Raw genomic sequence first — 23,418 nt, 5'->3', positions numbered from 1 at the left:
TGACCATGAAAATTTTGTTTTATTGTGAGGCTTTCTTTTTTGTCTTCTTCTGAGACGGGGTCTTTCTCTGTCACCCAGGCTGAATGCAGTGATGCAATCAATCATAGCTCACCGCATTTGTGGCTTCAAACTCCTGGGCTCAAGTGATCCTCCTGTTACAGAATCTTTGGGGTGCCACTTTTATGGCTGGAAACCTCTGTGGCTGGTGGCATCTTTGCCTGAGTTCTCGTCCTGCACCCAGGAAGAATGAGAAGCGCAGACAAGCAGAGGGTGAGCACGACAGAGGAGCTTTATTGACTGCTAGAACAGCCTGAAGAAGCCCCGCAGTGGGTAGCTTCTCTCTGTAGGCAAGTCGTCCTGTTGAGTGTTCACCTCTCAGCGGAGAGGAAGCCCTGGAGTGGTGGCTCCTCTCTGCAGGGGGATTGTCCCAGTGTCTGCCCAGCTCCTAGCAGAGAAGAGGCCCTGGGGTGGGTTGCTCCTCTCTGCCACCGGTAGTCCCAAGGTCTCTAAACTCTCAGCAGAGAGGGTAGCTCCTCTCTGCAGCTGGTCTTCCTGTCATGTGCTCAGCTCTGGCTGAGCCAGGGCTTTTATTGGCCTTAGAGGGGAGGAAGTGCATGCTGATTGGTCCAAGGGCAGTCATGGGCAGCCTGGAGAAAGCATCCCAAGTTCCCACTCCAATGCTCTGGGACTGGCAGCCTGGCCCCCAACCTTCAGGCCCTCCCTGGCCTGAAGGTGGGGCCTCACCAGGGACCTGTCCTCTTTTGCCCAGGAATCTGTCTGCCTTCTGCTGCCGTTCATGGCACCACAGCTCAGCCCCGATTTTGCTCTGAGATTGGAGCAGGCACCGGGAACAGGGAGAGGCCAGGCCGTGGGAGCAGGCAGTTCTGGGCCTGTGAGGGCAGGGGGGCCTTCCCAGGTCCCCAAGAGTGCAGGGAGGCCTGAGTCTGCAGCGTGCTTTGGGCAGCTGCTGCTGGGCAGGGAAGGGGCCCGTGGGGTTCCTGCCTGCTCTGTAGAGTGGGAGGCCCGGGTCTGCAGGCGCAGTGTGGGCAGCTGCAGTGGCACTGGGGAGCTGCTCCTGCCCCAGCTCAGAAGGGGCAGGGGTCCTGCTGGTCGCTGGCTCCTGGCAGCAGCAGCCGTCTGGAGTGGCCACTGCATCACTCCCTCCTCGGCCTCCCAAGCAGCTGGAATTTCAGGAGTGAGCCACTGCACCTGGCTCATGTGATGCTTTTCTAAAATCAAAGTGTCTTTTTAAAATATTCAAATTGACAGTTTAATAAATGGTGCTTTGCAGAATACAATAAATAAGTGAAACAAAAATAGATTATTTTGAGTGATTTTAGATATTACATGTTAGGCAAAAAATATTTTACATCTTAGAGGATCACAAGAAATTACTGGAGGTCCAAATGGTGGCATGTTTTTAACTTTAGGTGAGTTTATAGCTAATCATAAAAAAAGGGAACCAGGAGCCATGACTCATGCCTGAAATCTCACTGTTTTGGGAGGCCAAGGTGAGAGGATCACTTGGGGCCAAGAGTTCCAGATCAGCCTGGGCAACATAGCAAGACCCACTCGGAAAAAAAAAAAAAAAAGGCCAGGTATTGTGGCATACACCTCTAGTCCTAGCTATGCAGGAGAATTGCTGGAGCCCAGAAGTTCAAGGTTAAAGTGAGCTATGATGGTGCCACTGCACTCCACTCTGGGCAACAGAACAAGACTCTGTCTCCAAAGGAATAAAATAAAAAAGGATGTTGTGTCTAATAACATTAAAACAAATGTGTGCTGCTACTAGAAAATGGTATTTGATTTGAGATATTATTAAGAATAAAAGAAGCAAATAAATTTGCTTCCTTTTTTAAAGAGACAGGGTCACATTCTGTCACCCAGGCTGGAGTAATCATAGCTCACTTCAGCTCCACCTCCTAATCTCAAGCAATGCTCTCATCTCAGCCTCCTAAAGCACTAGGATTACAGCCACAAGCTACCACATCTGGCACCCCACTTTAAAAAAAATTTTTTAATTTTTTAAAGGAGATGGGGTCTTGTTGTATTTGCCAGGTTTGCCTTGAACTCATGGCCTCAAGCGATCCTCCTGCCTCTGCCTCTCAAAGTCCTGGGATTATAGGCATGAGCCACCAAGCCCAGCCCCTCACTTTTGATTGTGCACCAGATGTAGCCCATTGTGAACAAGTGTGTCAGACTGTGAGCACGCTCACATGAAGAATAATGCCATTAACAGTAAAATAAGTTGCATTGACTTTACTGAACTCAAAGAAAAAACTAAGTCTAGCCTGTGAAATTACAGGTTGGAAAAAGGTATTAACATAAAACACGCTTTTGGCCAGGGGTATGATCATGGAACAACCATGGCAGGTTATCCAAGGGTGTATAAGCTACTATTTCCCTCCAAAAATGATTATGCCAAATTGCGTCTTCCTCGGTTCATAATTTTTTTAAAAAAAAGACAGGGTCTCCCTCTGTTGCCCAGGCTGGAGAGCAGTGACATGAACATGGCTCACTGCAGCCCCAAACTGCTGTGCTCAATCAGCTCTTAATTCATATGCAAAAATTCTGCTTCTGTGAAATGAAATTTGATGACCTGTTTTAACATTGTATGTTTGTGTTTGTGTGTGAATTCAGTGAACAGACAGAATATTCTTACATCTATTTTAAAAAACTATTCCCCATGGAGATCAAGATCAAATGCAACCAAGGCACTGCACAAACTAAAACTAAAGGTATTTGTAAACACGGAACTTTTTTTTTTTTTTTTTTTTTGAGACAGCGTCTTGCTTTGTCGCCCAGGTTAGAGTGCAGCGGCGTGAGCACCTGGCTAATTTTTAAACTTTTTGCAGCGACAGGGTCTCACATTGTTGCCCAGTCTGGTCTTGAACTACCGGGCTCAAGCAATCTTCCAGTCTTGGCCTCCTAATGTGCTGCTGGGATTACAGGTGTGAGTCACCGCACCCAGCATGAGAAGCTTTTTAATACTATCAGTCATGGTGGCATTTTCTTTTTTTTTTTTTTAAAGACAGAGTCTCGCTCTGTCACCCAGGCTGGAGTGCAGTGGCGCCATCTCAGCTCACTGCAAGCTCTGCCTGCCGGGTTCACGCCATTCTCCTGCCTCAGCCTCCCGAGTAGGTGGGACTACAGGCATCCGCCACCATGCTTGGTTAATGTTTTGTATTTTATTAGATGCGGGGTTTCACTGTGTTAGCCAGGATGGTCTCGATCTCCTGACCTCGTGATCTGCCAGCCCAGGCCTCCCAAAGTGCTGGGGTTACAGGCGTGAGCCACTGAGCCCGGCCACGGTGGCATCTTTGAAAGAAATTTTGGTCAGCTGAACTTAGTGAAAAATTATTTAAGATCATCACTTGGTCAAGAGAAGTTCACATGACAATTCTCTCAACTGAAAAATGAGACAGTAGATTTTAGAAATATTCACGAGTTTGTTTCCGTTTACGTAAGGAGAGTAAACTTACTGTTTTTGTACAAGTAAAATATTTAAACTTAAAATATTTTGAGTTTTAATATACATATTTTCCTTTTTTTTTTCCACTTACTGAAACATTGTGGAAAAAAATTAACATTAAAAAACACGTTTTGACCGGGTGCAGTGGCTCACGCCTGTAATCCCACCCAGCACTTTGGGAGGCCAAAGGCAGGTGGGTCACCTAATGTCAGGAGTTTGAGACCAGCCTGACCAACATGGTGAAACCCTGTCTCTACTAAATATAAAAAATTAGCCAGATGTGGTGGTGGACGCCTATAATCCCAGCTACTTGGGAGACTGAGGCAGGAGAATCGCTTGAGCCCAGGAGGCAGAGGTTGCAGTGAGCTGAGATTGCGCCATTGCACTCCGGCCTGGGCAACAAGAGCAAAACTCCATCTCAAAAGAAAGAAAGAAAACCACATACACAAAAACCACATTTTTTCCTTTTGCCTCAGGCTCTAGCATCACTCTCCTGCACGGGAGGGTACTGGTTGGAAGGTATGTGAGGGAACCTTCTGATGGTCATGCTCAGGACCTTGAGAAGGGTCTGAGGCACACACAGCACACACTTGTCAAAACTCCGCAGGTACTCACCCGTGAGCAGGGCATCGCACCGAATGCCGAGCTTTCCGTCCAGAGGAAAACCCGGTAGCAAATGGATTCTAATGATGTGCGCACCGGAGTGTTAGGGAAAGCCGCCTGGGATCTATAATTTACTTGGAAATGCATAAAAAGTAAAATGGATCAATGCAGGGAGGATTAACTAGATGTGACAAAGTCCAGTAACGTGAATGGTACACTCAGGTGGTGGGTATATATCCAGATGTGCAATACAAAATTCGTTCATCACTGCTATGAGCCGGCAAATGTCTGTCGCCAGGTGTTGGGGGCAAAAGGAGGTCTAGGCCTCTGCTCCTGTGCTTCAGATGCTGGCACGTCCCGGAGGAGCTCCTGCCACCGCTTGGAGGCTCTGCAGGTGGGGTGGCTGGGGTAAAATACAGTATCCTGAGGGAGAAGTAGCCAAGCTTTACGGGGGATGGGTCAAGTTGTGGAAAGAAAGGGCAGAGAGCAGAATGTGGCACTGGGCGAGGGGAGACATGGAGCATCCTCAAAACAGGGGGAGGCCTGGCTCGGGCCTTCCTCACCCACCCCTGCTCCCCACCGAGTCTGTCCTCCTTTTCCCTCCACTCTGTCAAGCACAAGGTAAGGCCAAGGCTGACAGATTTGCCGGTAAATAAATTGAAGACCTTTTCAGATTTGGTTTATTATTTGCACAGACAACCAAAGAAAGAATGGCCAAAGGTGCCCAGTCCCCATGGACCTTGTGCAGGGCAATACTGAAAAGTGACCACATGACTGCCACATGGATGACAGGACACCGGGCCGCAAAGAGCTGCAGCCACGCTAAGTGCCCAAGGTGACTCGGCAGAGCCTGGGAGGCATTAGGAGCCGCAGGGAGGTGAGAGGGCCCGGCTGTGCCCAGGAGCATGGCAAGGTGCTCTGCTGAGAGCAGGGTGCAGCTGTGGCCCATGTGGATACGTGCAAGGGCGCCAGGGCAGAGCTCTCCCCTGACTCGCCCCCCGGACTTTCCCTCAGGTTCCTCCACTCCCAAGACGACACCATCAGGGCCTCTGGAAACAAACAGATTGGGGGTCCCCTTTGTCTCTGAGGAAAACACAAGTCACTCAGAAGCTGAAGATGCTCTGTGTCACTCAGGAAATGGGACTTAAAAATCGTCAGACAGCTTGGAAAGGCTTAAGAGAAGGAGGGGCGTCGCAGAGGCCCACTCAGGGTGCAGCTATGTCAAGGGGTAACAATTCCAGTTTCAGTTTTTAAAATCACAGTGAAACACCAGAGTAAGGACAGAGTGAAGAGAGCGCTGCCCTCCCTGATGAGACCAGACCCACTCCCGGAGGGTAGGGACAGTGGCAAGAACACAGACACGGGCGGCCACGTGGGGGTTGTGGTGGGCAGCCTGGGAGATGGCCCTCAACGCCCCCAACTCCTGGTGTCTGTCCTGAGGAACCTCCTCCCCTGGGCGGAAGCCACACCAACAGAACACAGCCGAAAGAGGGCGGAATTCCCTTTGGCTGCAGGGGCCTGCCTTTGCGGCTTGCTGAGCTATGCGGGAGCTGTGCCAAGGAAAGGTCCGTGCAGCAGAGAACTGAGTGAGGCCTCCAGCCAAAAAGCAGAAAAGATCGAGGCCCTCACTCTAATAGCCCGTGAGGAACTGAATCCTGCCCACAGCCGCGGGGCCAGCAGAGAAGCTGAGCCTCCCCGCCCGGAGCCTGCAGTCCGCTTACAGTCCGGCGGGTCCTGACGGAGGCCTGGGGAGGGACCTTGAGGCAGAGGCTCCTTCACCGGGCCTGGATGTCTGACCCACAGACACTGTGGAGCTACATTTGTTTGAAGGGGCTCAGCTGCGGGGCAAACTGTTACACAGCAACCGACAAGTTTCTGTTCCCTGTTTCTGTTCTTTTTCTTCAACAGGGCTGGGTGTGGAGTGGCCCGCTCCTGCCAGCCCTGCTCTGCGCACCCTCATGGGCTGAGCTGCGGGGTGAGCCGGGCCCTGTCTTCCTCCCTGCCCTGGCTCTGTCCCCCCAGTGCCCACCCCCGAGAGTGGGGAGAGCGGTGGGGCTGCGCCGACTCTGAGAAGCCTTCCAGTTCCAACTGCCAGGGAGCTGCTGCCCAGGGAGCCGCGAGGAGCGAGGTCGGGCATGCGCGGGCTCTGCCTCCGATGCTAAGAAAGGGAGAGAGGGAAATGGAGTGAAGCCAGCGAAGGTAGCACGCGTCCCAGGGCAGACCCCACGCGCCAACACAGCCGAATTTCCGACAGTGGGAAGGCCCTGCGCTTCACTCCTGCCCAGTCACTGGGAAATTCCCAAGTCAAGATGGGGAGCATGGTGGCACCTGGGGTCTGAAAGGCAAGCCTCCCTCCTCTGTCTCATCCTCCAACCTCTCCCTGTCCTGCGGGGCTCACATGCCACCTCCTCCAGGAAGACTTCCTTCAGGAGCCTGCCTGTCAGAGGTCATCTCACCTTTTTCTCAGATCCCATGCCCTGTTGACTGTTCTCTCATTGCCTTGTTTCCTGTACACGAATGGTCAGGAAACGTCTGTCCCTCTGAAATTCCACTCTCCTTAAGGCAGAGGCCCTGCTCCACCAGGAGCAGCTAAAATTTCCTATTGAGACTCCTCCTGGTTACAGAGGCACAGGTGGCCCCCAGGGATCTGTTCTCAGCTTCCCGAGGGCAGGGTGTGCCTCCTCCCACCTGCCCGCATGCTGCTGGTGCCACAGAACCTGTCCAGGGCCAGGGGAGGCACCCACACTGTCTGCACTTGTAGGGCACAAAGGGACAGCCCTCTCTCTCCAGAAGTCCAGGGACTCAGCCTTGGTGCAGACTGGGTCTCAGGCAAGGCAGAGCCAGAGGACAGGATCTGCAGGGACTTCTGGACAGGAGCCAGCCAGCAGCCAGGCTCCTCAGAGAGCTAGAGGTCTGGGGGTTCTCACCTGATCCTTAACTAGAAAACCAGGGCTAGGCTCAGGGCTCACCCCAGGGCTGTTACGTTCCATGCCATGTGCGCTCCCAGGGGAAGTGGTACTTCTCCCTCCTGACTCTGTCCCCACCTCCCTAAACAAGCCTGTGGCCCTCTAACAAAGCCCAAAGTCCCATGAAAGATCCTGCCTGGTGCTGGTCCTCAGCTACGTGGACTGGGTAGCCCTTTTTAACAGGAAGGACAGCATCTGGTTCCCCCCTTTCCAGTGGCCTTCTCCACAGGGCTGGCCTGACTCCCCACAGCACTCACCTGGACAAGTGGGGGCCCATTCCCCGGCTGGCCTCCCGCTGTTCCCCGAAGGTCTCTCTCAGCATGGTGAACATGGGAGCCAGGGTTCTGCCTGTGTGAGGGAGGTGCTCAGACCCTGCAGGGTGGGAACAAGGTGGAGGAAGTCGCTGGCCCTGTAGAAGCTGGAGTCACCCCCTCCACACCCACTGCCAGGGAAGGGGCAGGAAGCATCAGGGGAGTCACCTGCTGTCGTCTGAGAGGGAGGTAGAGGCAGAGGGAGGCTAGAGAAAGACAAAGAAGGCAAGGCGGGGCAGAAGCAGGGAAAGCCCAGCAAAGGTGGGTTGGAGGAAGAGACAGAAATGGGAATGAAAGAATGAAAGAAACAGAGAGAGGCAAAGAGACAGGGAAGAGAAGAGAGAGGAAGAGACAGCTGGTGAGATGGGGAAGGGTATGAAGGCAGGGGAGGATGAAAACGCAAAGAGAATGAGGTGGAAACAAAGAGAAAGGGAATTCCAACCAACAGTAGGCACTGAGAAAGGGGCTTTCCACGCTATTTCAACCCTCAAAACAAGTAGGTACTACTGCCATTCCCATGATGTAGATGAAGAGACAAAGGTTTAAAAGATAGAGGGAGGGAGAGAAAATAGAGGCAGGAGAGAGAAAATATGACGCAGGAATACAGATGAGACAGAGACTGTGTATTCAAGGATTAAGAGACAACAGGCCGGGCCTGGTGGCTCACGCCTGTAATCCCAGCACTTTGGGAGGCTGAGGCAGGTGGATCGCCTGAAGTCAGGAGTTTGAGGCCAGCCTGGCCAACATGGTGAAACCTTGTCTCTATTAAAAATACAAAAATTAGTTGGGTGTGGTGGTGTGTGCCTGTAATCTCAGCTACTTGGGAGGGCGAGGCAGGAGAATTACTTGAACCCAGGAGGCGGAGGTTGCAGTGAGCTGAGATTGTGCCACTGCACTCTAGTCTGGACAACAAAGCATAAACTCTGTCTCAAAAAAAAAAAAAGACAAACAACAACACAACAGTCTATCTGCCCATAACAGCATAAACTTGAGAAGAAGGGCTGTCTGTCTCCAGCAACTAGAAGAATGCCTGACAAAGAGCAGGCGTCCAGTTAACAACTATGGAATGAACAAGCAAACATTATCTGGACTATGCCGTCAGGCAAATAAAAGCCTTGGAAACTGCATAAAACTGGGGTGACCAGGAAAGGCTTCACGCAGACAGTCTATCTGAGCCAAACCCGGAGGCATGCAGGAGGCAGAGCAGCTGCTTTGGTCATGCAGCAAAAGCCAAGTATCTGGCAAGGGCATGGAAACAGAAGGTGGCAGAGGGGGTGTGGAGGCAAAGTCGGTAAGTTCTGAGGACCAGGTCTACTATTCTTCGAGAATCTGCAGTGTTGGGCTTTTGAAAGGACTGAAGCTCAGGGTGTGACCTTCAAGGTAGGGGTTTTCTTAATGACCACTGCCATTCTCCAGGTGAGAGACAAGAACCTGAACTAAAAATGCAGGAGCCGGACAGCGGGAAAGGGACAAGGTCTAAGATTCATCCACTTATGCATTCAACCTACTGAAGAGGTAGGATTGCCAGTTCCTGGACACCACCTGCAGGGCTCCAGTGTCCCCTGGAACCTGGGAGGTCAAGGTTGCCCAGGCAGGGCTCCAAGGAGGTGTCTCCATGGACTGCCTGCTTTCCAGCCTGAGGGACTGATGACCTGGTTGCTCTCAAGGATCCAGAACGCGAAAGGAGGCACAGGTTTTGGTGGAAAGCTGAGTTCACATTTGAACTTGTTGCAGAACCTGTGGGATTCCTGAGAGGTGACAGCCAGGGCATTTGGATCAGCTCTGTGAGAGCTCCAGAGAGGGCTGGGCCGGAAATAGACTTCGCAGCCGGTGGCACAGCAAGCGAAGCCATGGAGATCACACAGATTACAGCCTAGAAGCTAGAGAAGAGGGCCAAGCAAAGCAATGTGGGGCACAATATTTAAGAAGACAATATTCGCCGGGCACGGCGGCTCATGCCTATAACCCCAGCACTTTGGGAGAGTGAGGCAGGTGGGTTGCTAGACCAGCCTGGGCAACACTACAAAAATCTCTCTCTACAAAAAAATACACAAATCAGCCAGGCATGGTGGTGTGCGCCTATAGTCCCAGCTACTCGGGAGGCTGAGGTGGGAGGATCACTTGAGCCTGGGAGGTCGAGGTTGCAGTGAGCCATGATCATACCACTGCACTCCAGCCTCCAGCCTGAGACAGAGTGAGAACCTGTCTCAAAAAAATAAATAAATAAATAAATAAATAAATAAATAAAAGGACAATATTTAATATCCAGTTGTGAAGAGCCACTGCCAGAACCTGAGAAGGAATGGTGGAACAAGAAGAGCAAGAAAACTAGACAGAGAACAATTTTTTGAGACAAGGTCTCACTCCCATTGTCCAGGCCGGAGTGCAGTGGCGTGATCTCAGTTCACTGCAGCCTTGACTCCCCCGGCTCCAGTGATACCCCCACCTCAGCGTCTCAAGTGGCTGGGACTACAGGTGCGGGCCACCATGTCTGGGTAATTTTTGGTATTTTTGGTAGAGATGGAATCTCACTATGTTGCCCAGGCTAGTCTTGAACTCCTGGGCTCAAGCAATCTGCCTAACTCAGCCTCCCAAAGTGCTGGGATTACAGGTGTGAGCCACCGCACCCTGGCAAGAACAATGTTTTAAGAAGCACGAGGATGTTCAGTATCAAACGCTGCATAGTTCGGGTCAGAGAACTGAAGAGTCTACTCAGCAATCAGGAGTTCATTGGAGACTCTGGCAGAAGTTTTCTATAGCAGAATGGCAGGAAACGTAGCCATACTGAGATTTCGTTAGGCACAAACAGGTGGTGAGGAAGTAAAGAAAATGAGAATGAAGACTGATTTTAAGAAACGAGTGGCCGGGCGCCGTGGCTCACGCCTGTAATCCCAGCATTTTGGGAGGCCGAGGCGGGCGGATTACGAGATCAGGAGACGAGACCATCCTGGCTAACACAGTGAAACCCCGTCTCTACTAAAGAATACAAAAAATTAGCTGGGCGTGGTGGCGGGCGCCTATAGTCCCAGCTACTCAGGAGGCTGAGGCAGGAGAATGGCGTGAACCCAGGAGGCGGAAGCTGCAGTGAGCTGAGATTGCGCCACAGCACTCCAGCCTGGGCGACAGAGCGAGACTATCTCAAAAAAAAAAAAAAAAAAAAAAAAGAAAGAAAAGAAAAAAAAAAGAAACGAGAGTGAAGAAAACAGTAGGACAATAAGTCGGAAACCTCAACGGGGTGTGAGGACAAGTTCCCCGGGATTAAGTGGATAAGACGGAGGTTGGCCCTTAAGATTTGGAACAGGTTCAACAGAGAGGAATAGCAAAGTTTAAGGGATGGTTTCTGACGTCTAAGGGCACATTTAATATATTTTCAAGGCTAAGGTGGGGCAAGATCTGGAGGAGAGAGGATGGTACTCCAAGTGTCATCCTCCATTGACAGGTCAATAGACAGTACAGCCACATGGGAACAGAGCAGGTGTGGACAGAACGCATGGTTTCCCAGGGAGGCCAGTATTTTTCCATGAGGATGCAAGAGTGAAAAGCCTGGGAGATTCCATGAAGAGCTGAGGGGCTTCTGAGCCACAGCTTAAACCTTAACCTTCCTCCTCCCAGATACATTCAAATCCAAGTACTGACAATGATCTAGTAAGACCTGCGCTTCCCTGGCTACCGTCTATCAAGGAATGCCACTGTCTACCTGTGGGCAGTGTGCATTGGATTGGGTTCTCTGCGGGGTCTTGCTGATCTTAAAGAGAATGCAGGGGCCCTATGAGACTCACCTCTGTACCCCCAGCACATAACAGGTGCTCAACACATTCGCAAGGGGAACGCTGAGCAAGCGGAGGCCCGGGTTCCCCCCTGGAGAAACCAGCTTCCCCTCCACGGTCTCAAGCGTCCCCTCCTTCCTTGACCTCAGTCATTGATTTCCGCTGCACTTCCTATCCCTGGGGGAGCTTTCAACGCTCCGCCGTTCAGGCCGCCGGTCCCCGCAGCCCGGGCCCTGCTCTCTAGGGCTGGGCCCCCCGGCGGCCCTGGGCTGGCCCCGCAGACGACCTCTCTCGCCTTCGCTTCCTCAAGCGTAAATCGGGCGGCGGGGGCTGCAGGGCCTTCATCTCTTCCTCTGTTCCGCGATGTCGGAGAGACCGCAGCCCAGCCTCTGCCACCGCAGAGCTGCTTATCCAGCAGCGCGACTCCCTCGGGCACCGTTGGATGCCGTTGCTTACCGTTAGACAAGTGTTTTAAGAAGCACGAGAATGTCGAGTGTCAAATGCTGCAAAGGGCTCAGAGCTCGCGACCAAGGGGCGTGGTCTCCGGGCCGCGAAGGCCTCTGGGAGTTGTAGTCCTGCCTCGGCCTGCGGTGGCCTCATTCAAAAAAAAAAAAAAAAAAAACTGGCCCTTGGGTCCGTCGCTGCCTCGGTGTCCTTGTCGGGCTTCCCAGCAGCGGCCTAGCGGAAAAGTAAAAGGTGTCTGAATATATTCAGGTAACCGAAGATGAGAACGATGAGCCCATTGAAATATCATCGCAAGACGATGGGGACGGTGCTGCTGTCCACGCTTATGGCACAGTTTCCAGGGGCGTGTGGGCTTCGCTACAGAAATCCAGAGTCTCAATGTATGAGAGGTGTACGGCTGGTAGAAGGAATTCTGCCTGCCCCCGATGCTGGCTGGGGAAATCTGGTGTATGTTGTCAACTATCCGAAAGATAACAAAAGAAAAATGGATGAGACAGATGCTTCATGAGCAGTGAAAGTGAAAAGAGTAGTCTAGAAAACATCCGATTTAACAGTGTTGGGTCTCCCGTGGGGAACGACTGAACAGGGCCTGAAAGAGTATTGCAGTACCTTTGGAGAAGCTCTTACGGTGCAACAAAGCCAAGACGAGCCTTTGAGAAGCAGGAAAGTGTTTGTGGGGCGCTGTACAGAGGACATGACTGAGGATGAGCTGCGGGAGTTCTTCTCTCAGTGTGGGGATGTGACGGATGTCTTCATCCCCGAGACACTCAGGGCCTTTGCCTTTGTTACATTTGCAGATGGTCAGATGGCGCAGTCTCTTTGTGGAGAGGACTTGATGATTAAAGGAATCAGCGTTCATATATATCCAATGCCGAACCTAAGCACAATAGCAATAGAAAGAAGTGAAAGATTTGGTTGTAATCCAGGTGGCTTTGGGAATCAGGGTGCATTTGGTAACAGTAGAGGGGGTGGAGCTGGTTTGGGAAACAATCAAGGTAGTAATACGGGTGGTGGGAAAAACTTTGGTGCACTCAGCATTAATCCAGTCATGATGGCTGCCGCCCAGGCAGCGCTACAGAGCAGTTGGTGTATGATGGGCATGTTAGCCAGTCAGCAGAACCAGTCAGGCCCATCGGGTAAGAACCAAAGCCAAGGCAACATGCAGAGGGAGCCAAACCAGGCGTTTGGTTCTCGAAATAACTCTTAGAGTGGTTCTAATTTTGGTGCGGCAATTGGCTGGGGATCAGCATCAAATGCAGGGTTGGGCAGTGGTTTTAATGGAGGCTTTGGCTCAAGCATGGATTCTAAGTCTTCCGGCTGGGGAATGTAGACAGTGGGGTTAGGGCTGGTTGGTATAGAATGGTTGGAATTCAAATTTTTCTAAACTCATGGTAAGCATATTGTAAAACACATATGTGCTATGCATTTTCAAAATTGGTTTGTTCAGTGCGGAGTATATTCAGCAGTATTTTTGACATTTTTCTTTAGAAAAAGGAACAGCTAAAGGAATCTTATAAGTTTTGTTACATGAAAGGTTGAAATAGTGAGTGGTTGAAAGTGAACTGCTGTTTGCCTGATTGGTAAACCAATACACTACAATTGGTAGTAAAAGGTTTCTCCTGTAGTATTTTATCCCTGGACTTGTCAAGTGAATTCTTTGCATGTTCAAAATGGAAACCATGGATTAGAACTACATTCTTTACCCCTTGTTTTAATTTGAACCCCACCATATGGATTTTTTTCCTTAAGAAAATCTCCTTTTAGGAGATCATGGTGTCACAGTGTTTGGTTCTTTCACTTTGTTTTTTAACATTTGTCTCCCCTTAAATACAAAAGTACAATATGAAGCCTTCATTTAATCTCTGCAGTTCATCTCATTTCAAATGTTTATAGAAGAAGCACTTCATTGAAAGTAGTGTTGTAAATATTGTGCCATAGGAATACTTTTTATTTTTCGAGATGGAGTCTTGCTCTGTCGCCCAGGCTGGAGTGCAGTGGTGCGATCTTGGCTCACTGCAAGCTCCGCCTTCCGCGTTCATGCCATTGTCCTGCCTCAGCCTCACGAGTGGCTGGGACTACAGGCGCCTGCCACTATGCCCAGTTGTTTTTTTTTTTTTTTTCCTTTTTGGAGAGACGGGGTTTCACCATGTTAGCCTGGATGGTCTCGATCTCCTGACCTCGTGATCTGCCCGCCTCGGCCTCCCAAAGTACTGGGATTACAGGCATGAGCCACCGCGCCCGGCCAGGAATACTTCTGTCTACATGCTTTCTCATTCAAGAATTCGTCATCATGCATCACAGGCCGCGTCTTTGACGGTGGGTGTCCCATTTTTATCCGCTACTCTTTATTTCATGGAGTCGTATCAACGCTATGAACTCAAGGCTATGATATGGAACCAGAAGGCTGTTTGAACCTTTGAAACCTTGTGTGGGATTGATGGTGGTGCCCAGGCATGAAAGGCTAGTATGAGCACAAAAAGGAGAGAGCGCGTGCAGAGACTTGGTGGTGCATAATGGATATTTTTTAACTTAGAGAGGTGTGTCTCAATCCTGTGGCTTTAGTGACAGTGTGCAGACGGCAATGATAGCAAATAATGTACAAATGTTTTTTTGCATTCAAAGGACATCCACATCTGTTGGAAGACTTTTTTTTTTTTTTTTTTTTTTTTTTTTTGGAGACGGAGTCTCGCTCTGTCGCCCAGGCTGGAGTGCAGTGGCCGGATCTCAGCTCACTGCAAGCTCCGCCTCCCGGGTCTACGCCATTCTCCTGCCTCAGCCTCCCGAGTAGCTGGGACTACAGGCGCCCGCCACCTCACCCGGCTAGTTTTTTTTTTGTATTTTTTAGTAGAGACGGGGTTTCACTGTGTTAGCCAGGATGGTCTCGATCTCCTGACCTCGTGATCCGCCCGTCTCGGCCTCCCAAAGTGCTGGGATTACAGGCTTGAGCCACCGCGCCCAGCCACATCTGTTGGAAGACTTTAAGTGAGTTTTTGTTCTTAGATAACCCACATTATTTGAATGTGTTAAGTGAAACGATACTTATACTCCCCCCACCCCTTTGTCAACTGCTGTGAATGCTGTATGCTGTGTGTTCTCTTCTGTTAACTTGTGGGGAAAAGAAAGAGAGATCAGCCTGTTACTGTGTCTATATAGAAAGAAGTAGACATAAGAGACTCCATCTTGTTCTGTATTTGAGATGCTGTTAATCTGTGACCCTACCCCCAACCTTGTCCTTGCAAGAGACATGTGCTGCGGTGACTCAAGGTTTAATGGATTTTGGGCTGTGCAGGATGTGTCTTTGTTAAATAAGTGCCTGAAGGCAGCTTGCTGGTTAAAAGTCATCACCATTCTCTTAATTGCAACTACCCAGGGACACGTACACGGCCAAAGGTCACAGGGCCCTCTGCCTAGGAAAGCTAGGTATTGTCCAAGGTTTCTCCCCATGTGATGGGCTGAAACAATGCTGCTAAAAGGTTTATGGAGATGTTTGCATATGTATCTCAAGGCACAGCATTTTCCTTTAAACTTATTCATGTCACAGAGGTTTTTGTTCATATGTCTTTTTTTTTTTTTTTTTTTTTTTTTGAGATGGAGTTTCGCTGTGTCGCCCAGGCTGGAGTGCAGTGGCGCAATCTCGGCTCACTGCAAGCTCCGCCTCCCGGGTTCATGCCATTCTCCCGCCTCAGCCTCCGAGTAGCTGGGACTACAGGGGCCCACCACCATGCCCAGCTAGTTTTTTGTATTTTTAGTAGAGACGGGGTTTCACAATGTTAGCCAGGATGGTCTCGATCTCCTGACCTCGTGATCCACCCTCCTCAGCCTCCCAAAATGCTGGGATTACAGGCTTGAGCCACCGCGCCCGGCCTGTCCATATGTCTTACTGCCGATTTCCTCCCTACAATGATCCTATTGTCCTGCTACTCCCTTATCTTTAAGATGGTAAAGATAATTATCAATAAATACTAAGGGAACTCAGAGACCGGTGCGGTGTGGGTCCTCTGTAAGTTGAGCGCCGGTCCCCTGGGCCCACTTTTTCTTTCTCTATACTTTGTCTCTGTGTCTCATTTCTTTTCTCAAGTCTCTCGTTCCACCTAACGAGAAACACCCACAGGTGTGGAGGGGCAGGCCACCCCTTCATTAACTGACATGTAAGTGTGGAAATATGAACTGAAACTGATGGGTTGAGAATATGGACTGAGCTTGTGGTGTGCTTTGCAAGAGGACTTGGAAGCGGAGTTCACCAGTGAGCTCTGGTGTCTCTAAGAAGGGTGGAAGTTCTAATGTCTGTTAGCTACCCATAAGAATGTTGTTTGCTGCAGTTCTGTGTCCTGTGCTTGGATGCTTTTTATAAGAATTGCCATTGTTGGAAATTCTTTTTTTTTTTTTTTTTTTTGAGACGGAGTCTCGCGCTGTCACCCAGGCTGGAGTGCAGTGGCCGGATCTCAGCTCACTGCAAGCTCCGCCTCCCGGGTTCACGCCATTCTCCTGCCTCCGCCTCCCGAGTAGCTGGGACTACAGGGGTCCGCCACCTCGGCCGGCTAGTATTTTTTAGTAGAGACAGGGTTTCACCGTGTTAACCAGGATGGTCTCGATCTCCTGACCTCGTGATCCGCCCGTCTCGGCCTCCCAAAGTGCTGGGATTACAGGCTTGAGCCACCGCGCCCGGCCGGAAATTCTTAAATAAAACTGATTTAAATTGAAAAACAAAAACAAAACAAAACACTAAGTAGAGGAGTTGGAACTACATCTCCCATGAGGCCCCGCTGCTCGCCTCTGGTGGGGCGGGGTTGGAGGGGGCGTGGTCAAGGCCTCGGCTGTTCCGAGCGCCTCCGAGTGCACGGCGCCCCGCCCCGAACCTGGCTCCAGGGGGCTCGGGGATTCCCCAGCGCCGTCTCAGGGCAGTCCCGGAAGGGCTCGCGGGCTGGGCTCGCGGGCTGATCGAGACCGTCCGGGTCCTGGCCCTCGGGTCACTTGCAGAGGCCTGAGTTCCGAGCAAAGCGTATGGAGGGCTGGAAGGGAGGAGCCCCGGGGGGGCGGCGGTGCTGAGCCGGGCAGAGTCTTGAAGGTCGCAGTCAGGACTGCCGTGGAGTGGGAGGGGAGTCAGAGGCCTGCGCGGAGGCCCAGGTTAGAAACGCGGCTGCCTTGGACTCGGTCGGTGGCAAAGACGACACGTGGAGGCAGGGCTTAGAAGCAGAGCTCGGCCGGGCGCGGTGGCTCACGCCTGTAATCCCAGCAATTTGGGAGGCCGAGGCGGGCAGATCACGAGGTCAGGAGATCGCGACCATCCTGGCTAACACGGTGAAACCCCGTATCTACTAAAATTACAAAAAACTAGCCGGGCTTGGTGGCGAGCACCTGTAGTGCCAGCTACTCGGGAGGCTGAGGCAGGAGAAACGCTTGAACCCAGGAGGCGGAGGTTGCAGTGAGCCGAGATTTCGCCACTGCACTCCAGCCGGGGCGACAGAGTGAGGCTCCGTCTCAAATAATAATAATAATAAAAAATAAAAATAGAAAAAGAAGTAGCGCTCATGGGCTTGACTGATTGGAAGTGGGATGGCAGGAAGAGGGTGAACTTGAGGGTGATGTCTAGATTTTTTTGCTCAATCCATGGGGTGCCAAGAAGTGGTGATGGCTGAGGATCTGTTGTTTTGGTGGTGTTGTGAGCCCATCTGACATCCAAGTGCAGTCATTGAGTGGACAGGAGGATAGAGAGGAGACAGCCGCCTGGAGAGGGGCTTTGAATCAAGAGTACAGGATTGGCAAAAAGGGCCGAATGGAGTCACTGGGTGTGGGGGTGGCAGGGAAGACTGAGGACAAAGCCTTGGGAAGGACACATCCAGTTGGAGGTTGGCAGGGAGGAGCATTGAGTACAGGGGACTGAGGTAGAAGGAAGGCTGGTGTGGTGCCCTTGAGGTTGGAGGAGGAGCCTCCAGATGCATGAGTCATAACCCAGGAGAGGTGAAGTTGACATGCAGACATGCCCACTGGGTTGGGAAGCATGCTTATCACTGGAGATTTTGACTGTGCAGTTTCAGTGGAAGGGTGGCCAATAGCTTGATTGGAAAGGAATGAAGAGGAATGAGATGTGTGGAAGTGGAGGCAGTAAGTGTAGATGACGCTTTCAAGGAATTTTGCTTTAGAGCAAAGAAATAAGGCAGAGGCTAACAGTATGTCAGGTCCAGGGAGGTTTTTCTGAGTGAAAGTATTCATATTACAGCCTGTTTGTATGTTAATGAGAATGATCCAGAAGGGAGGAAAAGCTAGTGGTGCAGTGGAGAGCAGAGTCCCTGAGCAGGTGAGCAGGGATGGGGGCCCATGCCCATGTGGGAAGCGGGCACCACACTGCTTCACGATGGAAGGCAGAACGCCTGGGCCAGGGCGCAGGCAGGTGTCACAGACAGAGAATGTCCTTCATGACCACATCCTAATTCCCAGAACCTGCAAATATGCCAGTTTACATGGCAAAAGGGACTTTGCAAATGTGATTAAGAATTAAGCTAAAGACCTTCATACAGGGAGATTATCCTGGATTCTCCGGGGGCGGAGGGGAGGTGGCTGGTGTTATCACAAGGATCTTTAAAAGTAGAAGGAAGGAGAAGACGTGACCACGGAAGAAGGGTCAGAGAGATGCAACGCTTCCAAGGAACTTTGAGGATGGGGGAAGGGACCGTCCTCCTAGGAATATGGGTGGCCCCTGAATGAAGACAGGGCAGGAGAAGGAACACAGCACTGCCTGCCAACACCTTGATCTTAGCCCAGTGAATCCTGACAGACTTCTAACCGTGGAACTGCAACATCATAACTGTGTGTTTGAAGCCACCAGGAGGGTAGTCATTGGTTTTGGCAGACATAGAAAACTAATACAGTGGGTCAGGGATTCGGATGGGAAGGAGACAGCCCTCAGAGAATGGCTTGTGGGGAGCCTGGGGGCTCTGGGAGAGAGGAGCTGGTGTGAAACAACCAGCTGACTGGGAAGCTGGTGGCCCCAGGCCACCCCACAGGCAAGAGCAGCTCTCAGCCCCAGGAGACCAACAGTGGTCACTGGTGTGGGAGCCAGTTTACATTTCCAAAAGAAGCTGCACTTGAGGATTACTGTGAAGCTGACTTCAGGGCTGGAGGGGCACGGGGCCAGAGTTCTGGGTTAGTGGCTTCTGACCCTGGTCCTAGCAACACTGTTACTCCAGGTCAGCCTCCTGCACCCTGCCTCCTGGGCTTCCCCTTGACCCCCTCCTGGGGCCTCTGGGAAGGTGTGATGAGTGGATTTCAGAGGTGAAATTTGTTCCTTTGAAGCAGTCCGTGGCTGATGCTCCCTGAATGACATGAGAGCTCATTGGCATGGCCTCTGGGTGGTATTGGGAGCCAGGGCTTTCAGGATGGCCCGTTATCCATCCGTGTCCCTGTGGGCACATCCTACATCAGTCTGTCTGAGGAAATAAAAATCATCCCAGGAATGATATTTCCACTGCTCGAGTCGGGCGCTGGCTTCTCACTGCCCCAGCAGCTCAGCTCCAGATGATAAAGTTAAAGCTGCATTTGGTTATAGCCCTATGATTGAATTGAGGTGAGCCAGAGCGAACCCCAAACTTTGAAACGCCCTGGTGGCCAGGACCTGCTTGGGGGCGTAAAGGGGCTGCTGGGAAAGGTGTTCTTAAGGCAAAAGCACATGTCCAGAGAGGAGACCCCGATGTCAATCCTAAGTTGTCACACCTCGGCCCTAGCCTGGGGACTGCCAACCCCCAGTGAGAAGCTGCTGCTTTGGGATCCTGGAGCAGGAGGATGGGGCTAGGCTAACTGTGGTGGTGACTTCAGCCGGCTGACCACGTGCTACCTGCAGGTCTCACCCAGCCCAACAGGGCAGGCTTCTGCACCCCAGCTGCCCATCCTGCCACCCTCCATCCCTGAGGGTTCTGACCTCCTGGACCCAGTTTGACCTAAGGCTCAAGCCCCCTGGGGCCTTGGTACTTTCATTTCAGGCTACAAACTGGGTGGGTCTCCTTGACCCTGAAGTCAATGGCACCAGTGGGGAAGCTCCTTCTTCAGTCAAGATAAGCGACAACCTCACACAAGTAGACCGATGTCTACGTCGTGCTTGCGGGTCCTAAAACAGGTCTTTGAAAGATACTTGCAAGCCAAATGGGTAGCAATTAGGCATTATTTAATTATTCCTGAAGCTCATGAACAAGAAAATGGCACAGAGACAGGTCATCTCCCTATCGCTGAGTTACCCTGGAGACAACCCTCGTGCAAACAAAATCCTTCTCCAGGACACACACAATGCCCAAGAACAGGCTGGGCCTGAGGACCTGCCTAGCATCGGGGGGCAGAAGCACTGCCTGCTGCAGAGACAGCCACGAGTGCATCCCCACCACCATCATACTGCTCACTCTGCTGAGAAACGGTGAGGTTTTAAAGGATATTCACCAGCCTCAGATGCAGGGGAATGTGCTTAGTTTAGCATTTACACATCTGACACATTAATGACATATCACTCAACAATACTTCAAGGGTAACTAACTCAAAAATTCTTTATTTAGTAAAATTGTCACATTTGATGTCAACGGAATACACAAACTCAAGTGTGCTACAAACAAGATGTACAGAGCCTCACAGCTCTGGGCAGTGCTGCAGAGTGCACCTGCCTCTCGTCTCCCCGCTGAAGTGGCAAGTTCAAGCTTTTGTTTAGCCCAGGGCTGCCTGGAACACTAGTGCCCAGCACCATTCCTGCCACCTCTGCCCCCAGAGCTGGCACAGGGCTGGTGAAGGCCGGGCGGGTGAACCTGGGACAACGCTGGTAGCTCTACAAGATTCTTCCTCCTGCCTGTAGCTCCTTCCCCCTACCCACCCCAGAGCTGCAGGGCCCCTAAAAGTTTCTTAAGAAACGGGGCTGAGGCCTGACTGGGCTGGTCACCAGGGGCTGCCCTGCAAGCCGTCCATCGGAGGAGGGAGGGAAGACCTGGGAGACTTCCAAGGCGCCCTACCCCACCACATCTGAACCCCTGGGAGGAGGGAGGAGATCCAAGGAGGGCCGGGCCCACCCCTGCAGGGCTCTGGCTGGCATTGGTCACCAAGGCCTCCAGACACTCCGGGCAATTTGGGCTGCGGTCAGGCTGCCCAGGGCTGTGGGCACCAAGTCAGACCCCTCAGCAGGAGCCCGACTCAGTTCAGCCTCAGGGGCCTCCTCCAGGTCGGAGCACAGGTCGTCCCCGGGACCAGGGAGGCTGGGTATCGGGGATCCCGGAGCCCCTCCCGCCGGCCAGCCACTCCGCCCAGGGACTCCAGGTGGCCCCGCCAGGGCGTCCCCCAGCAGATCCTGGAAGCTGCTGCCCTCACGCAGCGGCATGGACTCGAGCAGATGGTTCAGGAGCTCGGCAGCGACGGTGGCGTCGATGGCCTGGCACGTGGACACGAACGTGTGCACCTCGTGCATGCACTGGATGTAGCCGGCAGCGAAGCGCTCGCTCGCTTCCGCCTGCAGCTGCTCGCGCTCTGGGCCCGAGGGTGGGAGGGAGAGAGCCGCGTCCCGCGCGGTAAGCCGCGACTGCGTGGCCCAGCCCACCCGGCCCGCGGGGACACTGCTCACCCAGGAGACGCGGGGGCGCACCCTGCTCCGGGGGGAGCCCTCGCCGCCAACAGGACAGGGGCGCCGGGAGGGAAGTCCTCTGTCTGGCGGGGGTTGCAGGCGCCCGCGGCCGGCGCCCCCGCCCGCCCCGCCGCCACTCACCGCGCGCCCGGCCCCGCAGCACACCCTGGACCCGCCGCACAGTCAGCTCCAGCACCTCGGCGTTCTCCAGCTTGGCCTGCACCTGCGCGGGCGGGAAGGGCGGTGAGCCGGCAGCACGCTCCCGGACCCGCCCGCCAGCCCGCCCGCCCCGCAGCCCCACGGCGCCTGCCCGGCCGCCGCACCTCGGCGCCCGCCAGCAGCAGCCGCAGCTCCTGCAGGCTCTCGTTGATCCGCGCGCGCCGCTTCTTCTCCACCAGGGGCTTCCGGGCCTGCGGGGAGAGGGGCACTGAGTCCCAGCCCCGCACGGCCTCCCGCCCGCTTGCTTGCCCACGGCCCCGGCCCGCACCTTGCGGTCTCCCCGCGTCTCCCAGCCGTCCTCATCCTCACGGCCCACACGGTCCCGGCCAGGCGCCGCGGGTGGCGCCATGCCCGCTCCGCTGGGGGCGCGGCGGGGACTGGGAGCAGCGGGAACGGAGAGCGGCGGGGACCGAAGCGCCGGCGTCTCGGCTACCCCGCAGCCGCCCAGCAGCAGCCCAGAGGTCCGCGCTCCTCGCGCTTCCGGCCCGCCGCGGCCCCGCCCCTTTTATAGTCGCTTATTTGCATCTCAATGCGCCGATTGGTCGCGCGGGCCCGGAGCCGCCGACCGCGAGGCGCGCTACAGCCAATCGGGGCAGCGCGCTTTGTGCGGCCCCGCGGCTCTGACGGGCGGCAGCTGGCTGAGCTAGGCTGGGCCCCCAGCCCGGCCTTCCCGAGACCCCCGCGGGGGCGGCACCGGGGCGGCGACCCCGGGGAGCTGCGGCCCTGCCTGCGCTTGTTTCTCTCCGTCTGCTGCTCTAGGACCAATGATCTGCCGCGCGTGCGAGCAGGCGTCCACCCGTCCGTCGGTCCGTCCACTCATTCATTCACTCATTAATTCATTCATTTCCCTCCTTCACCGATGGCGCCTCCAGAGCTGAGCGCTCGGGCCACGGGCCCCAGGAGCTGCTTCCCTGGGGTGCAGAGCCACAGCCAAATCCCTGGTCTCCGGACCTAGAGGGGTCTTAGGTCCCGGCTGGGGTGGCTGCCAAGTCCCGGGGAGGCAGGGTCCATTGGGCAGTGGTGGCGGGGCGGCTCGTGAGTTTCCTCCGGACTCGTCCAGACGCCGGGCGGGACCCCCGACGCCGCCCTCCGCCAGCACTGGAGTCCTAGTGGGGCGGGGTCCCCTGTGCTCCCGCCCGCGCCGCTCTCCCCCGGGGCTCTGCTCTCCGGGTCACTACCCGCGTCCCGCTCTGAGCTCCCCCATTTCCCCCTAGTCCCCGTTGGCCCCCCGGGGCCCCTCCCTCCCTTCCCCTGCACCCCGCCCGCCTCCCTCCTCCCCTCCTCGTCCTCTGCCCCCCCCCCACAGGCCCGCCAAAGCTGCCGTCTGGTCCCCGTAACTTGATGCCTGTGACAGTTGGCAGCTGCGGCCGCTTCGGCGGAGAAAAGCGGCGGCCGCGCCAAGAGCGACAGGTGTTGGCCGCGCCTTTGTCTCGCGCGCTTTGTCCCGCGGGCAGGCGGCGGGCGCTTGTCCCGACTAGACGCCCGCGACCCCCACATCGCGGCGGGCCGCCCATCTGCCGGGTCCCTCCTAACCGCGGGCGGGGTGCGTGGGCAGTGGGGCCGCGCCCTAGGGCAACGCCCTGGGGACCCCGGCGGGGCTCCTGCGACGTCAGTCCAGACGCTGCGTGGAGGAGCCGGAACGCGGAGACGCCTTCTCAGACCCCAGCCAGCCGACCACCAGCCTGCCCTGCACAGCACCTGCCTTCCTCAGTCCCCTCTACTCACCCGTGCTGGGATCGTCAGGGTCTGTTCGGAGCCCCTCCAGGCTATAAGCGTCCCTGGATAAGGGCACAGTCTGACCTAGGACCCCCTGTCCACCTCCCCGCACCCCCAGCAGAGCCTGGCCTCACAGAAGCGCTGCTAGGTAGGGAAGGTGAGGGGTGTCCCTGGCAGGATGGGCTGGAAGGCCGCGTGGGAGGGGAACATCACGGGACCCCAGCAGCTGAGTGCAGCGACAGGACTAGGCTGCAGACCTACCGCCCCACTGCCCCTAGAGAGATCTGACCGGCCTCCCACGACCCCTTTACTTCTGCCT

The 23,418-nt window shown here is 54.0% G+C and overlaps 2 protein-coding genes and 1 pseudogene across 4 annotated transcripts; 1 reads left to right on the top strand and 2 right to left on the bottom strand.

Annotated features, from left to right (window-relative positions):
• Nucleotides 1–271: 271 nt before the first annotated feature.
• Nucleotides 272–11,665, bottom strand: LOC126933053 (uncharacterized). Of its 2 annotated transcripts, none has more exons than XM_050752519.1 (3): nucleotides 11,132–11,665; nucleotides 7,299–7,413; nucleotides 272–5,124 (listed from the first exon to the last, which is right to left on the bottom strand). In XM_050752519.1, exons 1-3 carry the CDS (start codon nucleotides 11,148–11,150, stop codon nucleotides 4,686–4,688), a joined length of 573 nt encoding a protein of 190 aa, XP_050608476.1. In that variant the 5' UTR covers nucleotides 11,151–11,665; the 3' UTR covers nucleotides 272–4,685. The 2 variants fall into 2 exon arrangements, with proteins under 2 accessions (XP_050608476.1, XP_050608477.1); XM_050752520.1 differs by lacking the exon at nucleotides 272–5,124 and adding an exon at nucleotides 5,948–6,233.
• An 85-nt stretch (nucleotides 11,666–11,750) lies between these two features.
• LOC126933050 (TAR DNA-binding protein 43-like) lies at nucleotides 11,751–12,914 on the top strand (annotated as a pseudogene).
• A 7,169-nt stretch (nucleotides 12,915–20,083) lies between these two features.
• On the bottom strand, nucleotides 20,084–21,949 carry HES6 (hes family bHLH transcription factor 6). 2 transcript variants are annotated; one of them, XM_050752517.1, is made up of 4 exons: nucleotides 21,652–21,949; nucleotides 21,488–21,574; nucleotides 21,306–21,387; nucleotides 20,084–21,070 (listed from the first exon to the last, which is right to left on the bottom strand). In XM_050752517.1, exons 1-4 carry the CDS (start codon nucleotides 21,730–21,732, stop codon nucleotides 20,646–20,648), a joined length of 675 nt encoding a protein of 224 aa, XP_050608474.1. In that variant the 5' UTR covers nucleotides 21,733–21,949; the 3' UTR covers nucleotides 20,084–20,645. The 2 variants fall into 2 exon arrangements, with proteins under 2 accessions (XP_050608474.1, XP_050608475.1); XM_050752518.1 differs by having other exon boundaries at nucleotides 20,942–21,070; nucleotides 21,346–21,387; nucleotides 21,652–21,880.
• Nucleotides 21,950–23,418: the final 1,469 nt, after the last annotated feature.

The sequence above is a fragment of the Macaca thibetana genome, chromosome 12, assembly GCF_024542745.1.
Source record: "Macaca thibetana thibetana isolate TM-01 chromosome 12, ASM2454274v1, whole genome shotgun sequence".
NCBI lineage: Eukaryota > Metazoa > Chordata > Mammalia > Primates > Cercopithecidae > Macaca > Macaca thibetana.
The sequence above is the reverse complement of the archived record's forward strand: the minus strand, read 5'-3'. Positions and strand labels throughout refer to the sequence as shown.